The following is a 25854-nucleotide window of genomic DNA, read 5'->3' as shown; positions in this document are numbered from 1 at the left end:
GGTAGGGGACCGGGTTGTGTCGCCGCCGGCTCGGGCTTCCGGCTCTCGGTCTTCGGCCCCTCCAGGGCCCTCCAGGCTCCAGGACCCACTACTGGCCTGCCCCGGGTGTCCTGCAACCCAATATCTAGCTCCACCGCTACCCGGAACCAATCCTGAAGCCGTGCAGGAACCCCCCGCACCACACATGCCCGTCGGAGAGCCCCATCCAGACCGGCCCGGAAGTGGTGCACCAACAAGCGCTCGGGCCACGAGCGTAACCTGCCCGCAACCCTTCGGAACTCGAGCACATACTCCTCTGCCGGTCGTCCTCGCTGCCTGATGGCTAACACTTCAGCCTCCGCGCGATGTAAGCGGGACACATCCTCGAAGCGGACACGCAGGGCTTCCAAGAACAGCCCCACGTCCCCGAGTTCGCGGGCGTGGTCACTATAAAGGTCCGCTGCCCAGGTTGCAGCCTCTCCCTGAAGGCACGCGGTGACCGCCACCACCATCGCCCACTGTGATGGATAGGCATGGGCATACCCGTCCAGATGGTTAATCACCTGCCCTAGGAACATGGCCAGGCGGTCGGGATGCCCATCATAGGTCGTGGTGAGCGGTGGGGGTCCCCACACCACACCCGGACCCCAATGTCCAACAGGTGGACGGGTCTGAGCCTGGGACACCCCCACCGATCTGGGTGCCGGACGTCCAGGGCCTCGATCAGGTGTTGGCCAGGCATCACACCCTCCTTGTGCTCGTGTGGATGGGGCCCGAATGCCACCCTCCCCAGGCACCTTGAACTTTGGGCTGGCCAGTCGGAAACGGGACGTTGCTGGCTGACTGGGAGCCCCCCCAAGAGACCACTGTCCCGTGTCTTCATCAGGGCCCATGGCCGCCCAGGAACCGCCGTCACGTGCCCCGACTTCTCCGAACCTATCGCGCAGCACGTCCATAGTCTGGCTCCCGGGTGCGGTTGAATAACTGTATTCCTCGCCGTCGTCATCAGTCAGCCGACGCTCCCTCCAACCCAGTGGAGCCCCACTGGGCCGGCCCGTTCGTCCATGCTCGACCCCTGTGCGCCCCAGGATCGAGCTCAGCCACCACTCCCCCCCCTGGGTCTGGCTACTAGCACCCTGGGACTCCACCGCAGGGTCTGCTGGTGGTACTTCCCGCACTTTAGGCCTCACAGCAGGCTGGACGTCCTCCACGTCCCTCTCCGCAGGGGTTGTCGCCTCCGCCCCGGCCACGCCAGCCTCCTCCGATGCAGTCTCCAAAGCAGCCCCTTGCGAGCCCTCTGCCATGGCGCACAACCGGAACACAGCAGAAAGGCAGTCAGGCCACAATGCTAAAGGGTCAACGCTGGCTTTCTGTCAAAGCTCGTCCTGCAGCAAGCAGGGCAAAATGCCGAACACAGGAACGAGAGACTTCCGACGCGATCTGCAAGCACTTTATTCGTCAAGGCAACAGCCGCAACAAGAAACAAAGCCAGCGTTGGCCGCTATCTGCAGCCACCGCTATTATATACACACTCAAAACCCCCACCCATACTCCACCCAAACACGCCCACGCCCTCCCATTCCCTATAACTGCCCCACCCCACCCCTACAAATCCCTTTGCTCGCCGCCCAACCAGGTAAGCCTCCTCTCGTGCGTTGCCGTCACCGTGCTCCACCCCCTCACCAACTCCCAGCCGTGCCCAACTCCGAAACCCCCTGTGGTCATTTACACCCGAAGCTCCTAGCCACCCAGGCACCGCGGCGGGAAGGAGCTTGTCCCCTAACGAATCCCCCGTAGGTCCCGAACCCCCCCCCGGCCGCCGTGAGTGGACCCGAGCCTCCGCCGGTCAGCCGTGCGGAGGCGGACGACCGGGGCGGCGGCGCGGCCTCCCGGGGCCTCCGAGCCGCCGACGCGCCGCCAGTCAAAGTCAGCTGTTGCGCGGCGGAGAAGGAGGACAGCTGAAGCGACGGCGCAGCCTCCCGAACCTTCCGAGCCGCCGCCGCGCCGCCAAGCACAGTCAGCTGTTGTGCGGCGGGGGCGGAGGACGGCTGAAGCGGCGGCGCGGCCTCCCAAGCCTCCTGGGCCGCCGACGCGCCGCCAGGCGATGTCAGCTGGTGTGCGGCGTCGGGCGAGGGCGGCGGAAACGGCGACGCGGCCCCTGGAGTCTCCCAGGCCGCTACAGAGCCGCAGTTCCCCGAGGAGGCAGGCTGGTCCAGCGGGCGGTAGGCGGGGGTCGCCGGGGAGGCGGAGGGACCCCCCCTCGAGTGTCGGGCTCCCGAGGCCCGACATAAGGCACTGTATTCTCTCTGAAATGCCTGCTGACTGAATGGTCTGCTTGTTTTTTGCCAAGAGTTTATAAATATACTGTATACTAAATCAGTTTGTGCAATGCTTCAGATTAAATTCCAAAAAGATGGTTCAGAGTGGCAACTTTAAGAGTCACAGGTGGATGTTCCCAGATGCTCTGAAGTACCTTTTTTGAATCTAAAAAGACACTGCACAGTCTAATTTTTCTCATTCTTTGGCTGTGCTGGGCGTCTTGATTTCTTTATGTAAAATTTGAGAGACTTTGTTCATGATTGCCTGCCTATTAGTTTGCTTTAATGTACGCAACCTTCTAGATCTGGCTTTCTCCATTCTGCCTTGCTCAATCAACCCATCTGCTATAAAATAAATAAACAAACAAACAAGCCACTTGTCCCTATGGTGCTGTTATTCCATTCCAGGTGACAAAACCTGACATACATCTGGCTTAATATATACTGTAGGCTATAAACAAACTGCCCTCTGAGCATCTAATTTAAAGCAGTAAACATATGTGAACAAAATGAAGGATTGCTGCCTCAGTCCAAACTTGTCTTCTAATGTTGTTTCCTATTCTGTCCTTTGTATGTATTACAGCGGACTGTGTAACACTTGTCCACAAAACTAAGGTTTTAGTTAACAGATAATGAATGCGCAAAGCAAATAAGACATTTTTCTTTTAAGAAAAAATGTGGGATATTCTTTGCTAATAATTCACATAGGAAATTAGAAGACCATAGTATACTTCAGAAGTAAGCTTTGATTTATACCTCCTTAATACCCTCAGTTTTTCTTATTGTCAGGGCTTAGCATTTTAAGATGGTGTTATTAGTAAAACCTAAAACTTTAGGATCAAGTTACCTAATATGCAAGGTAACTACAGGTGAAACTCGAAAAATTAGAATATCGTGCAAAAGTTCATTTATTTCAGTAATGCACCTTAAAAAGTGAAACTAATATATGAGATAGACTCATTACATACAAAGCAAGATAGTTCAAGCCGTGTTTTGTCAAAATTGTGATGATTATGGCGTACAGCTCCTGAAAATCCCAAATCCACAATCTCAGAAAATTAGAATATTACATGCAATCAATAAAACAAGGAGTGTACCTAGAACAATATTGGACCTCTGAAAAGTATAAGCATGCATATGTACTCAGTACTTGGTTTGGGCCCCTTTTGCAGCAATTACTGCCTCAATGCGGCGTGGCATGGAAGCTGTCAGCCTGTGGCACTGCTGAGATGTTATGGAAGACCAGGATGCTTCAATAGCGGCCTTCAGCTCTTCTGCATTGTTCGGTATCATGTCTCTCATCTTTCTCTTGGCAATGCCCCATAGATTCTCTATGGGGTTCAGGTCAGGCGAGTTTGCTGGCCAATCAAGCACAGTAATCCCACGGTCATTGAACCAGGTTTTGGTGCTTTTGGCAGTGTGGGCAGGTGCCAGGTCCTGCTGGAAAATGAAGTCAGCATCCCCATAAAGCTCGTCTGCAGAAGGAAGCATGAAGTGCTCCAAAATCTCCTGGTAGACGGCTACGTTGACCCTGGACTTAATGAAGCACAGTGAACAAACACCAGCAGATGACATGGCTCCCCAAATCAACACAGACTGTGGAAACTTCACACTGGACTTCAAGCATCTTGCAGTGTGTGCCTCTTCATTCTTCCTCCAGACTCTGGGTCCTTGGTTTCCAAATGAGATGCAAAAGTTGCTCTCATCAGAAAAGAGGACTTTGGACCACTGAGCAACAGACCAGGTCTGTTTTTCTTTAGCCCAGGTAAGACACTTCCGACGTTGTTTGTTGTTCAGGAGCACCTTGACAAGAGGAGTACGACATTTGAAGCCCATGTCCAGTATCCGTCTGTGTGTGGTGGCTCTTGATGCACTGACTCCAGCCTCAGTCCACTCCTTGTGAAAGTCCCCAACACTTTTGAATGGCCTTTTCCTGACAATCCTCTCCAGGCTGCGGTCATCCCTGCTGCTTGTGCACCTTTTTTCCCACACTTTTCCCTTCCACATAACTTTCTATTAATTTGCTTTGATACAGCACTTTGGGAATATCCAACTTCTTTTGCAATTACCTTTTGAGGCTTTCCCTCCTTATGAAGGGTGTCAGTGATGGTTTTCTGCACAACTGTCAGGTCAGCAGTCTTCCCCATGGTTGTGATTCCTACTGAACCAGACTGAGAGACCATTTAAAGGCTCAGGAACCCTTTGCAGGTGTTATGGCTTAATTAGCTGTTTAGAGTGGGACACTTTGAGCCTAGAATATTGCACCTTTTCACAATATTCTAATTTTCTGAGATTGTGGATTTGGGATTTTCATGAGCTCTAAGCCATAATCATCCCAATAGAACAAGCATTTATGAATTTGAAGAACGCTTCTGGATTTTTCTCTGCTTTCCCAGGCAAGTTAATGGTTAATTGTCCCTTTATCAATATTGGCCAATTTGTCCTTTCTTAGTACAAAATACCTACAGTAAGTTAATAACCTTTAGGGTTTGATTATGTGGTCAAAGAATTTTTTTGGTCCAGAAACATCAATTTCAAAATCAGAATAGCCTGAATGATCTCTTGAAAGAGACACAGGGTGCTGAACTGACCTGAAGTCACTATACTGACTGCCAGTGTACTGTATTTCTTGACAAGATAAAAGATGTGCTATCTTTAATGCCATATAAGTCTCTGGTCCAGGATGTCTTCTTTATTAGTCATCCCTATTCATTCTCTTTGGGATCAATGAGATATTTACCTATAGCTACCAAATATATCTCTGACACCCAAGGGTTGAATCTGATATCTCTGGAATTCATTATCTTCCAGATTAGAGCACATCTTTCTGAGCTAGTGTTTAATGGCTGATAAATGTATTTTGTTGTGCATTTAATACGTTTAACATTTACATTTTGATAATAAACCATTAATAGACTTCTGAATATTTTATTGTAAAACCAAAGTATTGATATTCATAAAATAAATAAAAACAAAGTAAGTTCCCAGTATCATCTTCCAGAGGTTTTTTTATAAAAAAACCAAGGAAGTGCATTAATTAAGTAGCATCAATGTTGAATAACATCTTTTTTATCTTCATCAGCTGTCTCATATTGTTTGAAAAGATCTTGAACAACAGTTATCAAGAATGGTTGCAAATAAAATTAGAGAAAATGGCTTCCAACTCATTGTCAGAATGATCTTTCCTTGGTTTTTACAATATGGATGTGCTATTCGTTCATTCAGGTTGTGTTATCCAGATTAAGTTATTGGCCTTTTATACCAGTGTGATGGCCTAGCAAAGGCATGGAATATTCACTTTCCCCTTTTTGAGAATTTATTTGTTTGTATCCTACCTTTGTTATTTTATAAATAATTCAAGGTGGCAAACATACCTCATACTCCTTCCTCCCCCTATTTTATTTATTTATTTGTTCCATTTCCTTAGCCGCCCATCTCAGTAAATGACTCTGGGTAGCTTACAATCCAGAACAGACATGTCAAACTTGTGACATTGCGCAACGTATCGGGACGGTTTTGCCATTGCTGGCAGTGGGGTGGGCGCAGCTTCTGGGTGACGCGGCCGGCCCGTGGGCTGGCAGTTTGACACCCCTGATCCAGAACATCTACAATTAAAATTTTTATAAACTTTTAAAAACAATAAATACAGTAGGAAGTATTTTTTAAAAACATAGAAAACATTAAAATCTCTCATTCAAAGTAAACAGGAGAGCCAAGATGTTCGGCTCTCAAGATATTTTGCCCACAACAGCAACTTTGTGTGCTGAATTTGGCTAAAGGACAGCGACCAGCCCAAAATCACCCAGCTGCCTGTCATGCGTAAGGTAGGACTAGAACTCACGATCTCCTAGGTTCTGCCCTGATTAAACCGGCTCCCGGAACAGTTTCTGAGTCTAAATCCTCTGTTGTTCCCTGAGTGCAACTTAACCAATATGATTTGGCAGCAACGTCTGTGCAACCTTAATATGGCCCTATGGTTTTGATATGGCCCTATGGGACGTGGTGGCTCAGTGGGTTAGGACGCTGAGCTTGTCGATCAGAAGGTCGGCAGTTTGGCGGGTCGAATCCCGAGTGCCACGTAACAGAGTGAGCGCCTGTTACTCGTCCCAGCTTCTGCCAACCTAGCAGTTCGAAAGCACGTAAAAATGCAAGTAGAAAAATAGGGACCACTACGGTGGGAAGGTAACAGCGTTCCGTGCGCCTTTGGCGTGTAGTCATGCTGGCCACATGACCACGGAGATGTCCTCGGACAAGCGCTGGCTCTTCGGCTTTGAAACGGAGATGAGTACCGGCCCCTAGAGTCAGAAACGACTAGCACACATGTGTGGGGGAACCTTTACCTTTACCTTTACTATGGTTTTGAAATAAAATGTCTTTTGTTATATTTTACATACCATTTCTTTCTGTTTAAGCTATTGCACAAGAAATCTGAATTTAATTCCTCTCAGGTACTCTAAAATTTGGTAAAATGGCCTTTTTCAGCTTTCTGTCTTCCAGAGATGTTAGTCCACAATTCTAATTTGAGTGTATAGCATTCTGTGCGCCTCGGCTTATAGTCGTGGTGGCCACATGACCACAGAAATGTCTACGGGTTAATGCTGGTTTCCTCAGCTAAGAAACGGAGATGAGCACATACCCCCCAGATATTGGATAGGAGAAACCTTTACCTTTATATGTATTATGAAGCAATTGTGTGCTAGATTAATTTGAACAGTATTGAGGAAGCAGAATTCTGCTAGTCATAATAATATTAATATAAAACAGATTGGCCTGTGTATGCAGATCATATTACAACACCAGCCTGTTTTCCTTTTTTTTTCTTTCTTTCCCCAATTGGGCCATTGCAGAAGGTTCATCATCTGGAAAGTTGCATGTATTTAGTAGGTAGTCCAGCTTACCTAATCATTTGCAGCTGTTACGTTATTTTAGGAGAAACTGCGTCCTGCATCACTGGAGTTGTTTGTTTTGGCATTCAGGACAGTTACTTCCTTTATTAACATACTGAGATAAATTAAAACATCTGGGTTGGGAGCTTAGTCTGTTTTTCGGGGCAGAAGGTTCCCAAGGGGCAACTATAAGGAGTCCTTTTCAAACTCTTGACTTATGAGAAAGGGAAGAGAATGTGTGAGCTTCCATTCTTGACATTGACCAATTGTGTTTGGGTTTTCTTCAAGCTTGCACATTCAACCCTGCAATGTATGCTTAAATTTGTTTCCAAATTAATTCTGCGACAATATAATCTCTCCTCAGGGAGTCTGTTTCCCTTTTTCTTCTCCACTTTTCTCCTTTGACTCTGTTTTGAAGAGAAAGAAAGTAGAAATGCTGTCTCCTGTGTTGATTGTTGAATAGAGTGTTATGCACAGAGCCTTATTCTCTGCGCATAGAACTAAGGTATAAAACAGTTTTCCCAAACCTGATTGCTTCCTGATGAGCGTTTCCAAAACTTTTCCAATTGTGGACCACTAAATAAACATTCACAGGATGCAAGGTCCGCTGGTGAACTAGAGATAGTTAGTGTTCTCTACTGCACAAATTTGGGAAGGCTGTGCAACAGATTATCTACTGGAGTTCCACAGAGCCCAGTTTGAAAGTCATTAAATGAAAAATGCAAAAAAATGCAGCCCATCAGACTCTTTTGTGAACTGCAACACCTCCCTAAGATCCAGTCACTTTGGCCCATTGGTAGATTTATGGTGCTTAGAGGCTTTAAGAAGTCAAATGGATGACTAAAGCCTTGCAAATGCTTAAGGCACAGATTTTGTCTTAAAAATCTGTGCCTTAAGCCTTAAAAATCCCAGCAACCTTCGGTATATAGCTCAAAACTGAATGAAGTCCTCAAGCCAACTGTAGTTGTAAATCTCTGCTACCTTAGAATAACCTCTCATAATATTCCCAGCAAACAAGGGTGTATAAAATGCTTCCCATGATAGCTGTTTTAATACAGATCCTGAGGTACTTCTCTATTTCCTTGATGGAACTGATAAATTCAGCTTCCACAATGTATTATCATCTCTCAGACTTAAGACCCTTAGGAAACACTTCAACTTGCTTTCTGCTTACTTTCTGGATTGTTGAGTGCTCCATATGATACCTGGAATTTTATGTGGTCTTAGTTCAGTCTTTCTGAGTGCCTATGATTTCCAGATGCTACAATAATGAATAGAATAATGAGAATTACCATCCAGCACCACAGAAAGTGGCTTATTGCCTTAAGTATAAAAATGTTTTATAGGGATTATTGTGTTCTTCATGTGAAGATCAGCTTCAGGATCCTTCCGGGCCCACCCATTATTTTTGCAAGGTTAGAGTTACAAGCAATGGTGGGGATTCAGCCAGTTCGCACCACTTCGGCAGAACCGGTAGCTAATTTTTTGTTGCCCGGGCCCAGAATGGACTTCCAGAAGTGGCATCCGCACAGACAACCGGTTGTTCACATATTTGAATCCCACCACTGGTTACAAGACACTGAAATGCATAGATGGACTACTTGTAAATATAATGTTAGACTACTTGTAAATATAAGTGGCAATTTAAAAGAACCTAACCTAGACCTCCGGACTGTAAACTCCAGTTTACAGAATTTGTTTTATTATATTCCTTTGTTCAGGAGCTGAATAGCTAACACTGCTTGAACCAGAGCCCAATCATTCATCCAGTAATGCATTCCTTTGCTCTATTTCAGCAAGTAGCTACTAGCACAATTTTTCCCCAAATCCCCTTTTTGTTTCTTCTTTAGTAATTACTGCTTAGTGAGCTAATTTAATGCTTTAATCTTCTAACTCTCCAGTGCATGCCTGTAAAATTATTTCTTCTTTTGTAATACATTAGGTGTTTCTTTCTTTATAAGTCAAATCATTGAAATACCACTTTTTCCCCTGTAAAAAATTGGGAAAGCAGAATATAAGGTATGAGTAGGCTGAGGGCCAGCATGGATTTTAAGTGCAGAAAAAGAAGAGCCATAAAACGAAATAGTTTAAAAGCATAATTTGCTTCCAAGTGTAGCTAGAGGTAACAAGTAAGGATTGGTTTTAAGAATTTCTTAAGCTTTCTGTTTGACTTATTTCTAACCGTAATAGTTACAGGTAAGATCAGTATTAAAATGAATTCTACTATGCAACCAAACAATCATTTCACTTATATTAAAATTAGGCTTTATATTTACAACTTGAATAATGCAATTGTAAGCAAGCCCTTGTTTGCCAAGTGGAAGAATATAGCCCACCTTGGCAGTTCTCAGAAATCTAAGTGTTGGACTTTGTTAGGAGACCAAAATAAATTTCTGGTTTAATCTGGACATAGAGTCAGCTTGGAAAAGGTGGGAGGCAACACAATCACATTCCACAGTTTGAGACAATCAAAGCCATTTCTACAATCAATGAAGCATATACGGACTTTTGGGGGGGTGTATTGTTTAGCCTTCTTGATTATCCAGAATGAATCAAAAATAACATCTCACGTAATTGTAATAATAATAAATTGGAAGGGACCTTGGAGGCCATCTAGTCCTGCTCAGGCAGGAAACCCTATACCAGGGGTGTCAAACTCAATTTCATTGAGGGCCGCATCAGCATTGCGGTTGTCCTCAGGGGGCCGGGTGGGTATGGTCTGGGTGGGCGTGGCCTACTGGGTGGGCGTGGCTAGAGTGCGTATGGCCTACTGGGTGGGCATGACCAGCTCTACATCGTTGCATCAAGGGTGCCTACAGGGGCCTGGGCAGGAGTGGGACAGATCTGAGGGTCTCTGGCAGAAGGAGGGTCTCTGGGCCAGGGCCAAGGCAGTGGGGGCCGTTCCCTCACTGTTTCCAGGATGGCTTCGCGGGCCGCATGAAACCACTTCGCGGGCCGGATCTGGCTCCCGGGCCTTGTGTTTGACATGTCTGCCCTATACCATTTCAGACAAATGGCTGTCCAGTTTCTTCTTAAATACTTCCAGTGTTGGAGCATTTACCTCTTCTGGAGGTAGGTTGTTCCACTGCTTAATTGTTCTAACTGTCAGGAAGTTTCTCTTAGTTCTAGGTTGCTTCTCTCCTTGACTAGTTTCCATCCGTTGCTTCTTGTCCTGCCTTTGGGTGCTTTGGAGAATAGCTTGACTCCCTCTTCTCTGTGGCAGCCTCTGAGATATTGGAACACTGCTATCATGTCACCCCTCACCCTTCTCTTCGTTAAACTACACATACCCAATTCCAGCAGCTGTTCCCTATATGTTTTAGCCTCCAGTCCCCCAATCATCTTTGTTGCTCTTCTCTGTACTCTTTCTGGAGTCTCGACATCTTTTTTACATCGTGGTGACCAAAACTGGATGCAATATTCCAGGTGTGGCCTTACCAAGGCATTGTAAAGTGGTATTAGTACTTCATGTGATCTTGAGTCTATCCCTCTGTTAATGCAGCCTAGCACTGTGTTGGCTTTTTTGACAGTGGCAGCACACTGCTGGCTCATATTGAAGTGATTGTCCACTACGACTCCGAGATCCCTCTCACAATTACTATTATTGAGCAAGGTACCACCTATACTATACCTGTGCATTTGGTTTTTCCTGCCTAAATGTAGAACCTTACTTTTTTCACCATTGAATTTCATTTTGTTAGATAGCGCCCAGTGTTTGAGTCTGTCCAGATCCTCCTGTATCTTAAGCCTATCTTCTGGACTGTTGGCTATTCCTGCCAGCTTGGTGTCATCTGCAAATTTGATGAGTTCCCCATCTATCCCCTCATCCAAATCGTTGATGAAGATGTTGAACAGCACTGGGCCCAGAACAGAGCCCTGGGGCACCCCACTACACACTTCCTTCCATGTAGATGCAGTTCCATTGAGGACCACATGCTGAGTACGGCCTGTCAGCCTGCTACGAATCCATCTGGTGGTGATGCTGTCTAACCCACATTTTTCTATCTTATCAAGTAGTAGGTTGTGATCTACTTTATTAAATGCCTTACTGAAGTCCAAGTAAATTATATCTACAGCATTCCTCTGGTCTACTAATTTTGACATTTGGTCAAAGAATTCAATAAGATTTGTCTGGCATGATCTGTTTTTGACAAACCCATGTTGGCTTCTAGCGATGACTTTGTTTGCATCAAGGTGTTCGCTGATTTGTTGTTTGATTATCTTTTACAGAATCTTCCCAGGTATTGAAGTCAGGCTGATAGGTCTGTAGTTTCCTGGATCTATTTTTTTCCCTTTTTTGAAGATGGGAACTACATCAGCTCTTTTCCAGTCCTCTGGTAGTTCCCCAGTGCTCCAGGATCTTTGAAAAATATAATTCAGTGGTTCTGAGATCAGGTCTGCCAGTTCCTTGAGAACCTTGGGGTGTAATCTATCTGGTCCTGGTAATTTGAACTCGTCTACGCTGGAGAGGTGCTCACTTACCATTTTCTTGCCTATCTTAACTTGCGTTTCTGTTCTGTTTTTTATGGCACTGTTTTTAGTAGGTTGGACTGTTTTTTCCCTTTGTGTAAAGACAGATGCAAAAAACGAGTTAAATAGTTCTGCTTTCTCCCTGTTGCTTGTCACCTTCTTGCCACTTTCCCCCACTAATGGACCAATCATTTCCTTAACTTTTTTCTTGTTTTTTATATGTTGAAAGAAGTTTTTTTTGTTATTTTTGACTTTGGTTGCAAGCCTTGGTTCATTTTGAGCCTTAGCTTCCCTCACTTCATCTTTGCAGGCACGGGCTATTTGCTGATAATCTGCCTTAGTTATGTGCCCCTCTTTCCACTTCTTATACTTGTCCTTTTTATCTTTAAATTTTTCAGAGAGTTCTTTATGCAGCCATGCTGGTTTCTTTTGAGAGCTCTTATTTTTCTTGTTTGTTGGTATTGTGCTAGACTGGGCCTTTATTATCTCACTTTTCAAAATTTCCCAAGCTTCTTGAGTTGTTTTCCCCTTTAGGATTCTCATCCATGGAATTCTTCCCAAGGTCTCTCTAAGTTTATTGAAATTAGCTCTTTTAAAGTCCAAGACTCTAGTTTGGCTGTGTTCTATTGCTTGTGCTTCCAGAATGTTGAATTCCAATATTGCATGATCACTTCCCCCCAAGGTTCCTGTGGCTTCGACACCTTCTATCATTTCATCTCTGTTAGTGAGAATTAAATCCAATATGGCTAATCCCCTAGTTCCCTTCTCTACTTTTTGGGAGAGAAAGTTGTCTGCTAGGTTTGTCAGGAATCTGTTTGATGTTCCACTTGGTGCAGAGTTTGTCTCCCAGTTGATATCAGGGTAATTAAAGTCCCCCATTACTATTGTGATATGCTTCCTACATATCTTAGTTAGCTGACTAGCAAAAAGTTCATCTATTTCCTCTGCTTGGTTGGGCGGCCTATAGTATACACCTATGGCAATGTCATTTTTCCCCCTTTTATATTGACCCAAATGCATTCAAGTTTACAGTTTTCATCATTGTTGTGCTCAGCCTTTTCTAAAGCTAGTTTAAACATAGGGAATCTCTTTTTCCCGGGTATACAGGGCTATATATAGACATGGGGCTGTAGTTTGTGTTGGATTATGTTAAGCATTATTTTCATAGTGTTTGAAATTTAGATTATATTATACTTTGCATCGATATATGTTAAAATATGTCCTATCTGCCCCCAATGTATAATGGAATAAAATGAACGTTTTGGGGGTCATGTGATCACCACTTGTGATCTTCCCAGCCAACTTCTGACAAGCAAAGTCAATAGTGAAAGTCAGATTCACTTTTTTTTCCACTTAAGATTCACTTACGGTAACCACCGCATGATGCATTTAATAATTGCAGTGATTCACTTAAAACTGTGGCAAAAAAAATGGTCACAAAATTAGTTGTCTCACTTCACAGCCTTCTTGCTTAGCAACAGAAACTGTAGTACCAGTTATGCACATGCGTAAATTAAAAAAAACAAAAATAGTTGCCTTCAAAATGAAAGCAATCCACACACAGGCCGGAAAGGGGCAGCCAAAGGGCCGGATATGGCCCAGTGTCCATAAAATGTCCAGGTCTGATATAAGATGCAGCATTTCCAAGCTTGCAAATGGCAATGAGAGTAGTGGTTTAAGATTGCTGTATGTAACTCTTCACTGACTGACCCTTTTCTATATTGCTGATTTTTGAAAGATATGTATTAATTATATCTTCAAGTGAAATCAACGGTCCCTAAGCAGAGTCCGTTGTCATGTGTCCTTGCTAATCTCTCTGAGTAAGAAAATAAAAGAGGTGGAAGAGACCTTGCAGGTCTTCTAGTCCAAGCCCCTGCTCAAGCAAGAGACCCTATACCATTTCAGACAAGTGGCTGTCTCTTCTTAAAGCCTCCAGTGATGGAGCGCCCACAACGTCTGAAGGCAAGTGGTTCCACTGGTTAATAGTTCTAGGTAATTTCTCCTTAGTTCTAGGTTGTTTCTGACATTGTATCTTTTCATGATTGTAACATAAGAGGCAGAAGGCCATTATGCCTACTCACACAGTAAGAAGGCTAAGTTAAAAAAAATAATTGTTATCTACTTTCTGTGGAGTATGCATTCACACACTGGGAGCACTGTGGCGAGGTGTTTAAAGTCTAGATGTATTGGATTACCACTCCGATACATCTTGCCTGGTCAACCTAGTCCATGGGTAGGCAACCTTGGCTCTTTTATGACGTGTGGACTTCAACTCCCAGAATTCCTGAGCCAGCATGGCTCAGAATGGAAACCTCTCCCTTTCCCCTCAGCATGGCTGGCTCAGGAATTCTGGGAGTTGAAGTCCACGAGTCATAAAAGAGCCAAGGTTGCCTACCCCTGGCCTAGCCTCTTTTTGCTGCTTTCCTGTTTTCCCCAAGGAACTCACATGCCGACTCTCTGTGCTGGAAAGCACAGATAATGAGTTTGTGGCTAGGCCCTGTTTTTAGCCTTTCCACTCACTAACCAGATAGCCACTCTCACTCTTAACAACTTGATTGACCTCTAGCTCTTGCTAGTCATGTACCCATTTTCCTGTTCCCTCTAATCAATTTCCTTCACTCAACAGAGGGAGCGAGTATTATTTCCTCGTTCCCACATGTTTGTGCTGATATAGAAAGCCGAATGTCAGCATTGTGATCCATAACCCTGAGGTTGGCTCTCCGTGCCAGATGGGAGGGGGAACCCTTAGGCTATTAATGTGTATACTAAAGACCCCTAAACGTGAATCTAAATCATGCCACAGCTCCCCTGTCTGTTGCTTTTATTAGTATTATTTTTATAAATACAGCTTTGCTTCATTGCTTTCGTTCTAGGATCTGTTGGGTCATTCTTTCTGGGCTTTTGGCTACATGAGATGGGACATACTGTACGTGCATTAGTCCAACACAGCCTTTGGATGAAAAACTTCATTTTGGAGACTTTGGATCACTAACCTGCTGAAATATCCAACCTAACATTTTTATTTTTAACCATAAAAAAAGGCAAAAGAAACCTCTGGGATCTTCTGGCAACATTTTTTTACCACCAATTCCAATAGGCTTCTCTCCCCTTAAGAGAATTGAGCCTGAAGGCATAGCTTTGTCATAATTCCACTCCTAAATTGAGGGCAGATATCTGCTTTTCAGTATGAAGCCATGGGAACAGTCATCAGAGGGATGTGAAGCTGGATGCCACCTCTGTATGAATGACACTCAGCTGTGTTCCTCTTTTCCATGTTTATCATTTCTGTTTGCCTCCTTGCTGGACTGCTACTTGGGCCATATTGCAGTCTGGATGAATTGTAACAGGCTAAAACTGAATTCAGACAAGATACATAACTTTGGTAGTTGGAGGAAATGTTATTCATATGAATGGGACTAAGTAAAGGTAAAGGTTCCCCCGCACATGCGTGCTAGTCGTTTCCGACTCTAGGGGCCGGTGCTCATCTCTGTTTCAAAGCCGAAGAGCCAGCGCTTGTCCGAGGACGTCTCCGTGGTCATGTGGCCGGCATGACTGGACGCCAAAGGCGCACGGTAGTGGTCCCTATTTTTCTACTTGCATATTTACGTGCTTTCGAACTGCTAGGTTGGCAAAAGCTGGGACGAGTAACAGGCGCTCACTCTGTTATGCGGCACTCGGGAGTCGACCCGCCAAACTGCCAACCTTCTGATTGACAAGCTCAGCGTCCTAACTCACTGAGCCACCGTGTCCTTTTTTATGAATGGGACTACATCTGCCTTTAATGCAGCATTTCTTCTCTTGAAGAAACTTAGTTTGGGGGATTTTCTTTGTTTCAGTGCTATGCTTCAAATGTCAAATCAAGATGGAGTGCATATTTGCAGTTATTATTTACTTACCATCAGTGTCACTTTCCAAAAAGGTCAATTCTAATTACATTACCCATGAGTTGGCTATCTCCGTCTTGTGATTATTATAATATATTTTGGTGGAACTACGTTGCAGAAAAAAACTGACATTACTGTTCATTGGTTTCTAAAATTCTACAGGCCACCATTGCAGTCCTAGCAAAACACCTGTGTGCTCTGACATAAATCTGAAAAACAGATTTAACATTACTAACCTGAAGGAGCAACTTCTCCCATATGTATAAGTCAGGAATTAATAATACTGTTATGAATGGCGTTTGGAATTTGAATTACTAAAACAATGTATTGCTATATAATTATATGATATTGTTATTATGCTTATAATATTATGCTTATATAATCTTATATTATGCTTTCTGGTTTTTAACTCTATTTTATATTGTATTTTTGATGCTTCCTATATCTGAAAGACAAATCAAATAAGAAAAAAGCAGACTACTGTTTCTGCTCACTCATCACTCAGGGAGCTAAAAGAGATCCTATCTCTGTACGTTGATTGGCTAAGATTAAGATTTACCTTAGCACATTTTCAGTACCTTACCTTAATTTATATTGGAGGAAAATCTATTGAAGCTGTGCCATACAAATTATGTTTGTCCATCAGGGAAACGAGATAAAAATCCAGGACCATGTAACTTTCCCTGTCTCCATATTTAGCCTGTGAAGTGAAAGTGGAAGAGATTAGTACTGCAGAAGAAATGTGATTTAGAATAGCACTCACTCACTTTGCTTCAATTAATCAGTTTGGGCAGTTCTGAACCACTTCTATCCAGTCCTGCAGCATATGAGAGCCAGTTTAATCTAGTGATTACGCTAGAAATCCAGAGACCATGAGTTCAACTCCTACCTTAGCTGTGAAAGTCAGGTGGGTGACTTTGGGCCAGTTACTCACTCTCAGCCCAACCCACCACACAGGGTTGTTGTGGGGAAAAGAGGAGGAAGGTGTGTTGGGTGTGTTCGCCCACTTGAATTATTTGTATAAATAAAAAAGGTGGGGTAAAAATATAAATAAAATATTTGCTGAAGGAGTAAGTCGGGCATGTCATCTACAGCAGAGGTCTCCAACCTTGGCAACTTTAAGACTTGTGGACTTCAACTCCCAGAATTCTGGGAGTCGAAGTCCACAAGTCTTAAAGTTGTCAAGGTTGGAGACCTCTGATCTACAGTGTTTACCAAGAAACATGATGGAAAATATGGTGATAAATGTAATGATAGAAATGTTGATTTATTCATGTTGCTTACTCAGAGTTAGTAAAATTGGGGTGGTCTATAAACATTGTCAGATAAATGCAGTTTTCAGAATCTCTGTTTTAGGCTTTTGCTGTGCTGTTGCAGTAAACTCCTTTGGGTTGCTGCAGATTTTAGGAACAAAGTTGTTGTGATTGTTTGTGGTAGTTGTCGTTACTATCATTAAATTAAAATCACAAAGAGAAATAACCAGTGCCCAGAAAGCCAACAGCATAGCTAACATTCTGAGAAGATTGATTTGAAACAACAACCACTGGCAAAAATTATTATTATGCATTAAAACAAGGGTCTTCACACTTGGCCCTTTTATGACTTGTGGACTTCAACTCCCAGAATTCCTCAGCCATAAAAGTCATAAAAGGGCCAAATTTGAAGACCCCTGCATTAAAAGGTATACAATATTATATGAGATAGGTGGGCATATAATTTCAGGGAGGGAGGGAGGAAGGAAGAGAGGAAATAAATCGATTCCTGAGAGAATAAATCAATATTCTTCTAGCACTGAAAATACAGGTAGTCCTTGACTTATTTGAAATATTTGTTAAGTGAGTTTTGCCCCATTTTACAACCTTTCTTGCCACAGTTGTTAAGTGAATCACCGCAGTTGTTAAAAGTTAGTTTTATTTTTTTTTATTTTAATTCCATTTATATCCCGCCCTTCTCCGAAGACTCAGGGCGGCTTACAAGCTTAGCAGTAGCTAAGTAGTTACAAGGTTGTTAAGTGAATCTGGCTTCCCCATTGACTTTGCTTGTCACAAGGTTACAAAATGTGATCACATGACACCCCCCCAGACACTGCAACCGTCATAAATATGAGTCATTTGCCAAGCATCTTTTGGATCACATGACCATGGGGATGATGCACTGGTCATAAGTGTGAAAAACAGTTGTAAGTGTGAAAAACAGTCATAAGTGACTTTTTCCAGTGCCGTTGTAATTTCAAACCGTCACTAAATGAACTTGTAAGTTGAGGACTACCTGTATTACATTGTAGATATTGTTTCAGCTTTTGTGAGAAAAGAATTCAACAGCCAGTGCATTCACTTTGAAAAATCTTGGGGACATATATGCTCAGTTTCATTAGTAGAAACATCTTGAAAAACTTTATACTTTCAGCTCACAAAAATGTCAATCATCTCTTCTCTATTCACAGGTGTACCATTCCCCAAAAACTTCCTCCAGATCTGCAAAAAGATCCTGTGCAGGCTGTTTAGGGTGTTTGTACATGTGTACATTCATCATTTTGACCGCATCATTATCATGGGAGCTGAAGCCCACGTCAATACCTGTTACAAGCACTTTTATTATTTTGTCACAGAGCTCAATCTCATAGACCGTAAGGAACTAGAACCTTTGGTAAGTATTTGATTTCTGTCCAGGTGTTTTTTTAAAAAAAAATCTCCGTTTTTTGTTTTTCTTCCTTATATTTAATCTGATTCTTCTGCTCAAATTGTATGTGTGTATGTTCACACACAGTCTAATAATAAAAAAAAGAAAGAATTTAAAATTGTCTTGTGCAAGTTTTGATAATCTGAAAAGAATCAGATTTGTTACTAGCTGTGTTAAAAAACCTGTGTGTGGGTATAAATAATTTTTGCAATATTTATTTATATTTTTTCTTTTGGTTTTATCAAATTCATCCTGGCCTCTGGACTATACATTCTGATATAATTCTTCACACTAAGGGTGGTCTCTGATGTTACAAATTCACAACTAAGACAATTATCTAAAATGCAGCAACTTATCATCCTTAAAGGATCCCAGACAGCAAAACCTATAGGACTTCTAGCTGCTGTAGAGCTTTGCAGTGACAACAAGTTCCTCGACTAGACAGTTCAATTATCTTTCACAGTATAAAGTAATTTTATATCTTACGGAGCTTATACAAGTTCTCTACCTTGCATGACATAACAGGCTGAAGTATTTTAAGCTTCTGTAATTCTTTATTTGGCTCTTGTTTTTCTGTTGCCTCATTAGCAGAATGTACAGATAGTTCTCGACTTACGACCACAATTGAGCCCAAATTTCTGTTGCTAAATGAGATATTTCTTAAGTGAATCTTGCCCCATTTTTATGGCCTTTCTTGTCACAATTGTTAAGTGTATCACTGCAGTAACATGGTTGTTAAGTGACACTGGTGTCCCCATTGACTTTGCTTGTGAGAAGATCGCAAAAGGTGATTACATGAGCCTGGGACAATGCAATGGTCATAAATATGAGTCAGTTGCCAAGCGGCCAAATTTTGAACACGTGACCATGGGGGTGCTGCAACAGCTATAAGTGTGAAAAATGGTCAACTTTTTTCAGTGCTGTTGTAATTTTGAATAGTCACTAAATGACTGTTGTAAGTTGAGGACTACCTGTACTGGGCCTGTACAAGCTTTTTTGCATCAAGTGATAAAATTAATGTGATCTCATCACTTCCCCTTGTTCACTTTGAATACTTTCTGTTAATATTCTTAGGATCCTTTTTACATCTCTTTGACTAAATTTAATTTGCTGTGGAATTAAATTCCAGAACTGAGCTGATTGTGTTAAAGTCAAATAATTTATTTTATGTTCAAACTCAAGAAAAATCAGTGTTTCTTATATATAGTATAAAAAAATTCTGCACATCATCTTACTGAAATATGGTGCAAGCAGAAGAAATTCCCCTCGCGTGAGTTTAGGTTTCAATTTTAGCTTTCAATGCAATCAGCATTAACTTGCATGTTGTATTCTGTAGATTGCATTAGATTAAAGGTTGCTTGGTTATCTGTAATTACTGTAATTTAAGTCATATTTGCAGAACCGATGTGAAACAAGAAGTAATTGGAAAGCAGACTCCTACTTTGTGGCCAGACTATTTGAACAGTTAACCTCATATGTTTGATGAAGGAAAATTTTTAAACAATATCCCCTTGTTTGTGGATATTATATCATTCCAGAGAGCCTGAGAATGTAAACTGAATGTGTGTGCACTGAGTCCGTACTTTGAAACTTTACATTTGCATCTGAAAGCTCAGGAAACCTGAACAAATCTGTTAAATTATACCAGGCAAACATTTGGGCCTGAGAATTTCAGGGTTTATTTTATTTGTAGCCTACTTTTGTCATCTGGCAAATAACCACTTTATCATATACAATGATAGAGCTGCCATCTTAGTAGATTAGGATAATGTGTTGGACACTGCATCTAGACTATTATTTGATCTAATATTATTTCCTACTCCCTGCTGACCTATTGGCCTACTATCATTAGGGTCTCTCTAAGTCAGGGGTGTCAAACTCAATTTCATTGAGGGCCGCATCAGCATTGCGGTTGCCCTCAGGGGGCCGGGTGGGTATGGCCAGGGTGGGCGTGGCTAGAGTGCGTATGGCCTACTGGGTGGGCATGGCCAGCTCTACATCGTTCGCATCAAGGGTGCCTATGGGGGCCTGGGCAGGAGTGGGACAGATCTGAGGGTCTCTGACAGAAGGAGGGTCTCTGGGTCAGGGCCAAGGCAGTGGGGGCCGTTCCCTCACTGTTTCCAGGATGGCTTCGCGGGCCACATGAAACCACTTCGCGGGCCGGATCTGGCCCCCGGGCCTTGTGTTTGACATGTCTGCTCTAAGTTCTTTCTTCAGGGAAATACATATTTATGAGAGCCTGCTGTTCACTTATAGCAGGGGGTTTCAAACTTGACCCTTTTATGACTTGTGGACTTCAACTCCCAGAATTCCTCAGCCAGGCACGCTGGCTGAGGAATTCTGGGAGTTGAAGTCCACAAGTCATAAAAGGGCCAAATTTGAAGACCCCTGGCTTACAGACATTCCAATGGTTTAAGAATTATACCTCAAGCTTCTGATCATGTTTAGAGTGTGCACATACAGGTAGTTCTCAACATCGAAGTTGCAATGGCATTGAAAAAAGGTGTCTTATGATCATTCTTTTATGCTTACAACTGTTGCAGCATCCCCATGGTCATGTGATCAAAATTTGGACGCTTGGCAACTGGCATGTATTTATGATAGTTGCAGTGTCCTGGGGTCATATGACCACCTTTTGTAACCTTCTGACTAGCAAAGTTAATGGGAAAGGCAGATTCATTTAACAACCGTGTTACTAACATAATAATTGTAGTGATTCACTTAATAACTTCGGAAAGAAGGGTTGAAAAATGGGGCAAAATTCACTTAACAACTATCTCACTTAGCAACAGCAATTTGGGGCTCAATTGTGGTTGTAAGTCAAGGTCTACCTGTATACCAATTTAGTAGCAGACGGTATTTAGGACCCACAGGCACATGTTCCTCTTCTCTCTATAACTGTTGTGCAAGGAACACAGTGACTTGAAACTAAGGGAAGGCATATTCTCTAGCCTAGCATTTCAAGGGGCGATTTTCTATGAAGAAAAACAAAAGGAAGAAAAGGTGTTGAATTAAGATGTTGAAGATCAGATGTATGTTTCCTGCTTTGTACTTTTTATGCTAATTCCTATATTTCAAAATTTATTATAGCTTTGTGAGATTTGATTGGCTTAGAGTTGCCGTTACATAGTTATATTAAAACATCCCATATCGTTTATTGCTAGAATGAAAATGGTATGAAATATTTTGTGATTGCAAGGGGGGAAAACCAAGGCACCAAGAGGGTTTTCGGTGACATGGTAGAGGAAATTTAAAACATAATCTTCAGAATCACTAACCAGTTCTGCAAAGCAACCTACATAGTGTTGCAATTAAAAAGCATTAGTAGTATTGCGAGAACGTCCCTGACTCAAATTTTAGTTTGGCCATAACGTCTGTAATGATTGGGCCTGAGAATTTCAGGATTTATTTTTTTATAGCCTACTTTTTGTTGTCTGGCAGGTAATCACTTTACCACGTAAGAGTGATAGAGCTATAATGATTGTGAAAGTAATTCTGAAATACAAAAATGAGCAAATTCTTTATCTTTCAGTTGATGATTCTACAATATCTTCCAAATGCTTTGAAGATGTAGAAGGCAGCTTATAGAAATAGAATTATTTCTATATAATTATTTCTGTTTAATTATATAGAAATAATTTCTATATAATTCTATAGAATTATTTCTGGATCATTTGCAACTGAAAGAGATTGTGGGAGAACTATAATTTAAATCTTCCTTCCCTTTTGGTCATGAGAGATAATAGTTCCCATTCCTGCTATACTTTCTTGACCATAGCAAAAAGATTTGCAACCCTGTACAGGTTGTCCTCAACTTACAACCACAATTGAACCCAAAATTATTGTTGCTAGGTGAGGCAATTGTTAAGTGAGTTTTGCCCCATTTTACGAACTTTTTTGCCTCAGTTGTTAAGTGAATCACTGCAGTTGTTAAGTTAGTAACCAGGTTGTTAAGTGAATCTGGTCCCCCCATTGCTTTGCTTGTCAGAAGGTCAGCAAAGGTGATCACATGACCTTGAGACACAGCAATGGTCATAAATATGAACCAATTGCCAAGCATCTGAATTTTGATCACATTTTGATGCTGCAAAGATCATAACTGTGAAAAATGGACATAAGTCACTTTTTTCAGTGCCATTGTAACTTTGAATGATCACTAAATGAATTGTTGTAAGTTGAGGACTACCTGTACTCTGTTACATATATTCTGTTGACATCTTTTCAACAAGCAATATTTTGGGTTGGAGCTATCTTGTCCTATGGTTTGTTTGGAGACTTGCCTCTGTTCTCCATGAAGCCTAAGTTGTAGCATTCCAAGAATTAAAAATAAGCATCAGTTCAATTTCTAAACAATATCTAACTAAAGTGAAACATTTAGCATGTCTCCATTAATGTTTACTAAAGCATTTGTTCATTTCTCTGCATTGTTAAAAGCTTGGACTTACTGTTACAATTTTTTTTTAAAAAAAGCCAGCAGTCTAGATTTCATAATAAATGGGCTAACTATTAAGTTGATCTTCTGCAGTACAGTACTAGACCTTGAAATGTGAGGGTGGGCGGGCTAATAAATAGCTTTGTTTCTGTAGCCATTAATCTGTTGTTTGGCCTTTATAGGTACTAAATTGTTCAGAGAAGGAGGGGAAAAAATCTGCTTCAGTTTTGGAATTACAAACATTTGCAAGCCTACACAATCTTTTCACTTCAGCCTCTGTAGCCCAAACTATTACATTCTCCCTCTTTTTCCTGTTTGCCATTCAGAGACAGTCCTAATTTTGGATGAAGTAGAATTGGGTTAGAAATCAAAAGGATCGGGTTATTCTGTATTCAGAGTTTTTAGGCGAGGTGTCTTCCGGAATAAATGATTGCTTTTCAAGCCTATTGCTCTTGAACATTAAGGGGCACAAACAGGAGTGGAAATTTGGGAAGTTTACCAAAACAAGCCTGCAGTGGAATTCGAAGAGAAAAATAGACGAGTGTGTGGACTTATAGTCTATTACATTGATGGGTATTTATTTTTCGTACGTTCCTTTGTTTTCCAGAAAGAGATGACAACCCGGATGTGTCACTGAAGAACAGTGGCTCATGGAGGAAGGAAAAAGAAAAGAAGAAGCAATATCCTGCTAACCGAAGAAGAGCTAGAAGATATATTAGTCCTGTGTAGGCCAGGGCTTGCCTCCTTATTCTTAAACAGCAGGAAAGTTAGAAGATTATTGCTTTCACTTGGCACCAATAAGTACATTAACCTAAACACGCTGCTAGGTATTCCTCTGGAACATTGTGGACAACCTGTAAAGGAAGAAAGACAGAAAAAAGCTTCTTTTTTGCATAGACCCTGAATGATGGAGGAATTCCAAATCAATTCCGACTTTCTGTTTTTACAACTTTACTGCAGTTGTGCTTTTAACCCTCATTTTGATACTGACCTTAAGTCACTAAACTGTGATTGCATTGTTGCGCAGGCAGTCTCTATGAAAAGCCTTAGCGATAGCGTGTTCCTTTTCATTTCTTCAAATAGGGATAGGAAATAAGTCACTTGGCACTTAAACATGTTGAATGTGTATTTGATCAAGGCCTGAAACATCTATTTTAAAATAGGTAGGAAAGAAACTAATGACCCAGTTGAACGGACAACATGTTTTTTTTCCATTTATAACTGGTATGGCTGCTTACCCAGATAGTGGCTTTTGAAATCCCTCCAACTGTCCATATGCATCTCATTGGTTTTCTTTACAGCTGTCTACACAGCTACACAATTAAGAGGTGATCAGTTGGCATCTTAGCACCAAGAACAACACTGCTGAAGTCCTTGGGATCACTAATAGAAACGATCCCGTTGTCAGTGAGTTCTGTCAGAACTGGCTGCTGATGCAAAATACGCATCTATTTTCCAGGCACACATAATATAAAAAGTCATGCTCCATCTTTGCATTTGCATGAATATAGGGATTGATGACTGAGACAAAAATCCACCGATGTGTAGGCCAAACAACATGCATCCTTATTTGGAAAAAGAAGTGATTTGCATCTCTGCCCAAATATATTTGTGTACACAGAAAGGAGGGGAAAGACTGCTCAGGGAGAAATTGGAAGAGAAAAACCTCCATTTGATGGGATAGGGCAGATAGTACAAGAAATAAAAAGTCCCATCTGTTGACCCAAAAAGCATCTACTTAGGATTCATTTCCTAGACTTAATTGAAACTAGAGTAACTGCAGGGCTCTTCGGAGTGCTAAGTTCAATGTGCAAATACAGAGCAGGTATAAATTAAAGTAAAACCACTAGATTCTGCTGATAATGTATTTCATATTGTGACCATATCTATGCAGCTTTCTAGACTGTATTTTATGTTTTTTGTCATTTCCTGGTAAATACACTGAACTACCACTGTGCCTCAATTAATATGTCTTTTACTCAATTGCTTTTCTTTTTGACAATTATTATACTTATCCAGAAATTGATGAACTTGTGTGATTATGCTACTGGTTGTAAATGGTGTAAATCCAGAGCTGGTGTGAAGAACATGTGCAGTTAAGATGATTTTTAAAACATTGGAACTGTAGAACACTTTCTTGGACATTATTCATAACCAGTGCACTTGTATGTGTAAGAGATCTCCAGTGTTATGAATTGTACATACAGATAATTGGAATACACACACATACAAAGACAGTAATTGCTACTCATTGCTTCCTAGTCATTTCTAGGGGTTTTTTCCCTTAATTTGAAAAACAAAACACATTGTTAAGCAAAAACAATTAGGGTGAAGCTGAAATTAGAAATACTAGTTTTATTCCTTTCAAATACGTGATGGAAATTCCTCCACAGCTTAATAAGTAGCAAATTGTCCAATGGGAAATTCCAATGAAATTAATATTGGTGACTTCAGTGAACTGACAAAGAAGTATCCATAACTAAATCATTAAATGAGCTTTTACTGATGAAGTTTTAACACACAATTAGGATAAGAATACAAGGGGAACAATCGTGTGTATTTGTGTGGTCCATTTCTTCAAATGTAATGATACAATTTTAGAATTAGCTCTAGAATTTAGAGTTTATATGTCTTCTTTCAGGCCTTCCTGAGCTGTTGCAAAATCACTATTACAAACAATGCAACATAAGAATTAAAAATGTAGGTATATTATATGAGTGTATTAGCCACACAGAATGATATAATTGAATGATAACAGTGATGATATGTAAGAATTTGTAAGAATTTATTTTTTGATATTACTATGTTCTTATTCCTACAAGAAGTTAGCACCAACTTCAACACAAGGTAATTTATATCAAATTACAAATTCTAGCATTCAGGACTGGTTTGTTTTAGTTATATTTCTTAAATTAATTTAAGATACAAACTAAACTGCCTAAAAGTCAGAGAAATTTTATCTCGAGTGCCACTTGCCTGTTCAGCAGCAAAGAATAAATGAACTGCCTTAGATGCTACTTTAAATGGGTTCTGTTAAATAGCGGGTTCTTTGGCGCAGGAATGAAAACGAGGTAACAGTACAGGGCAACTCATAGTTTATTTCACGCAGAATCTGTACTGAGAGAAAGGCTGCAACTAGCCGCAATATATAGTTTAGCCCCTAGGCGGCAGCCAATAGGTTTGAGTCAGCCATTGCCGCCTAGTGA

General features: G+C 41.7%; 1 protein-coding gene across 1 annotated transcript in view; it reads left to right on the top strand.

Annotated features, from left to right (window-relative positions):
- MOB3B (MOB kinase activator 3B) overlaps positions 1 to 25288 on the top strand; it is a 104460-nt gene extending 79172 nt beyond the window's left edge. The window contains exons 3-4 of the mRNA XM_081321320.1: positions 17981 to 18183; positions 23256 to 25288. Coding sequence (XP_081177446.1) covers positions 17981 to 18183; positions 23256 to 23285 — 233 coding nt within the window. The 3' untranslated portion in view covers positions 23286 to 25288. The remainder of the gene's footprint in view (positions 1 to 17980; positions 18184 to 23255) is intronic.
- Positions 25289 to 25854: the final 566 nt, after the last annotated feature.

This window comes from Vipera berus (assembly GCF_964194415.1).
Source record: "Vipera berus genome assembly, chromosome: 2".
Classification (NCBI taxonomy): Eukaryota; Metazoa; Chordata; class Lepidosauria; order Squamata; family Viperidae; genus Vipera; species Vipera berus.
This window is presented reverse-complemented; position numbering and strand designations above follow the sequence as displayed.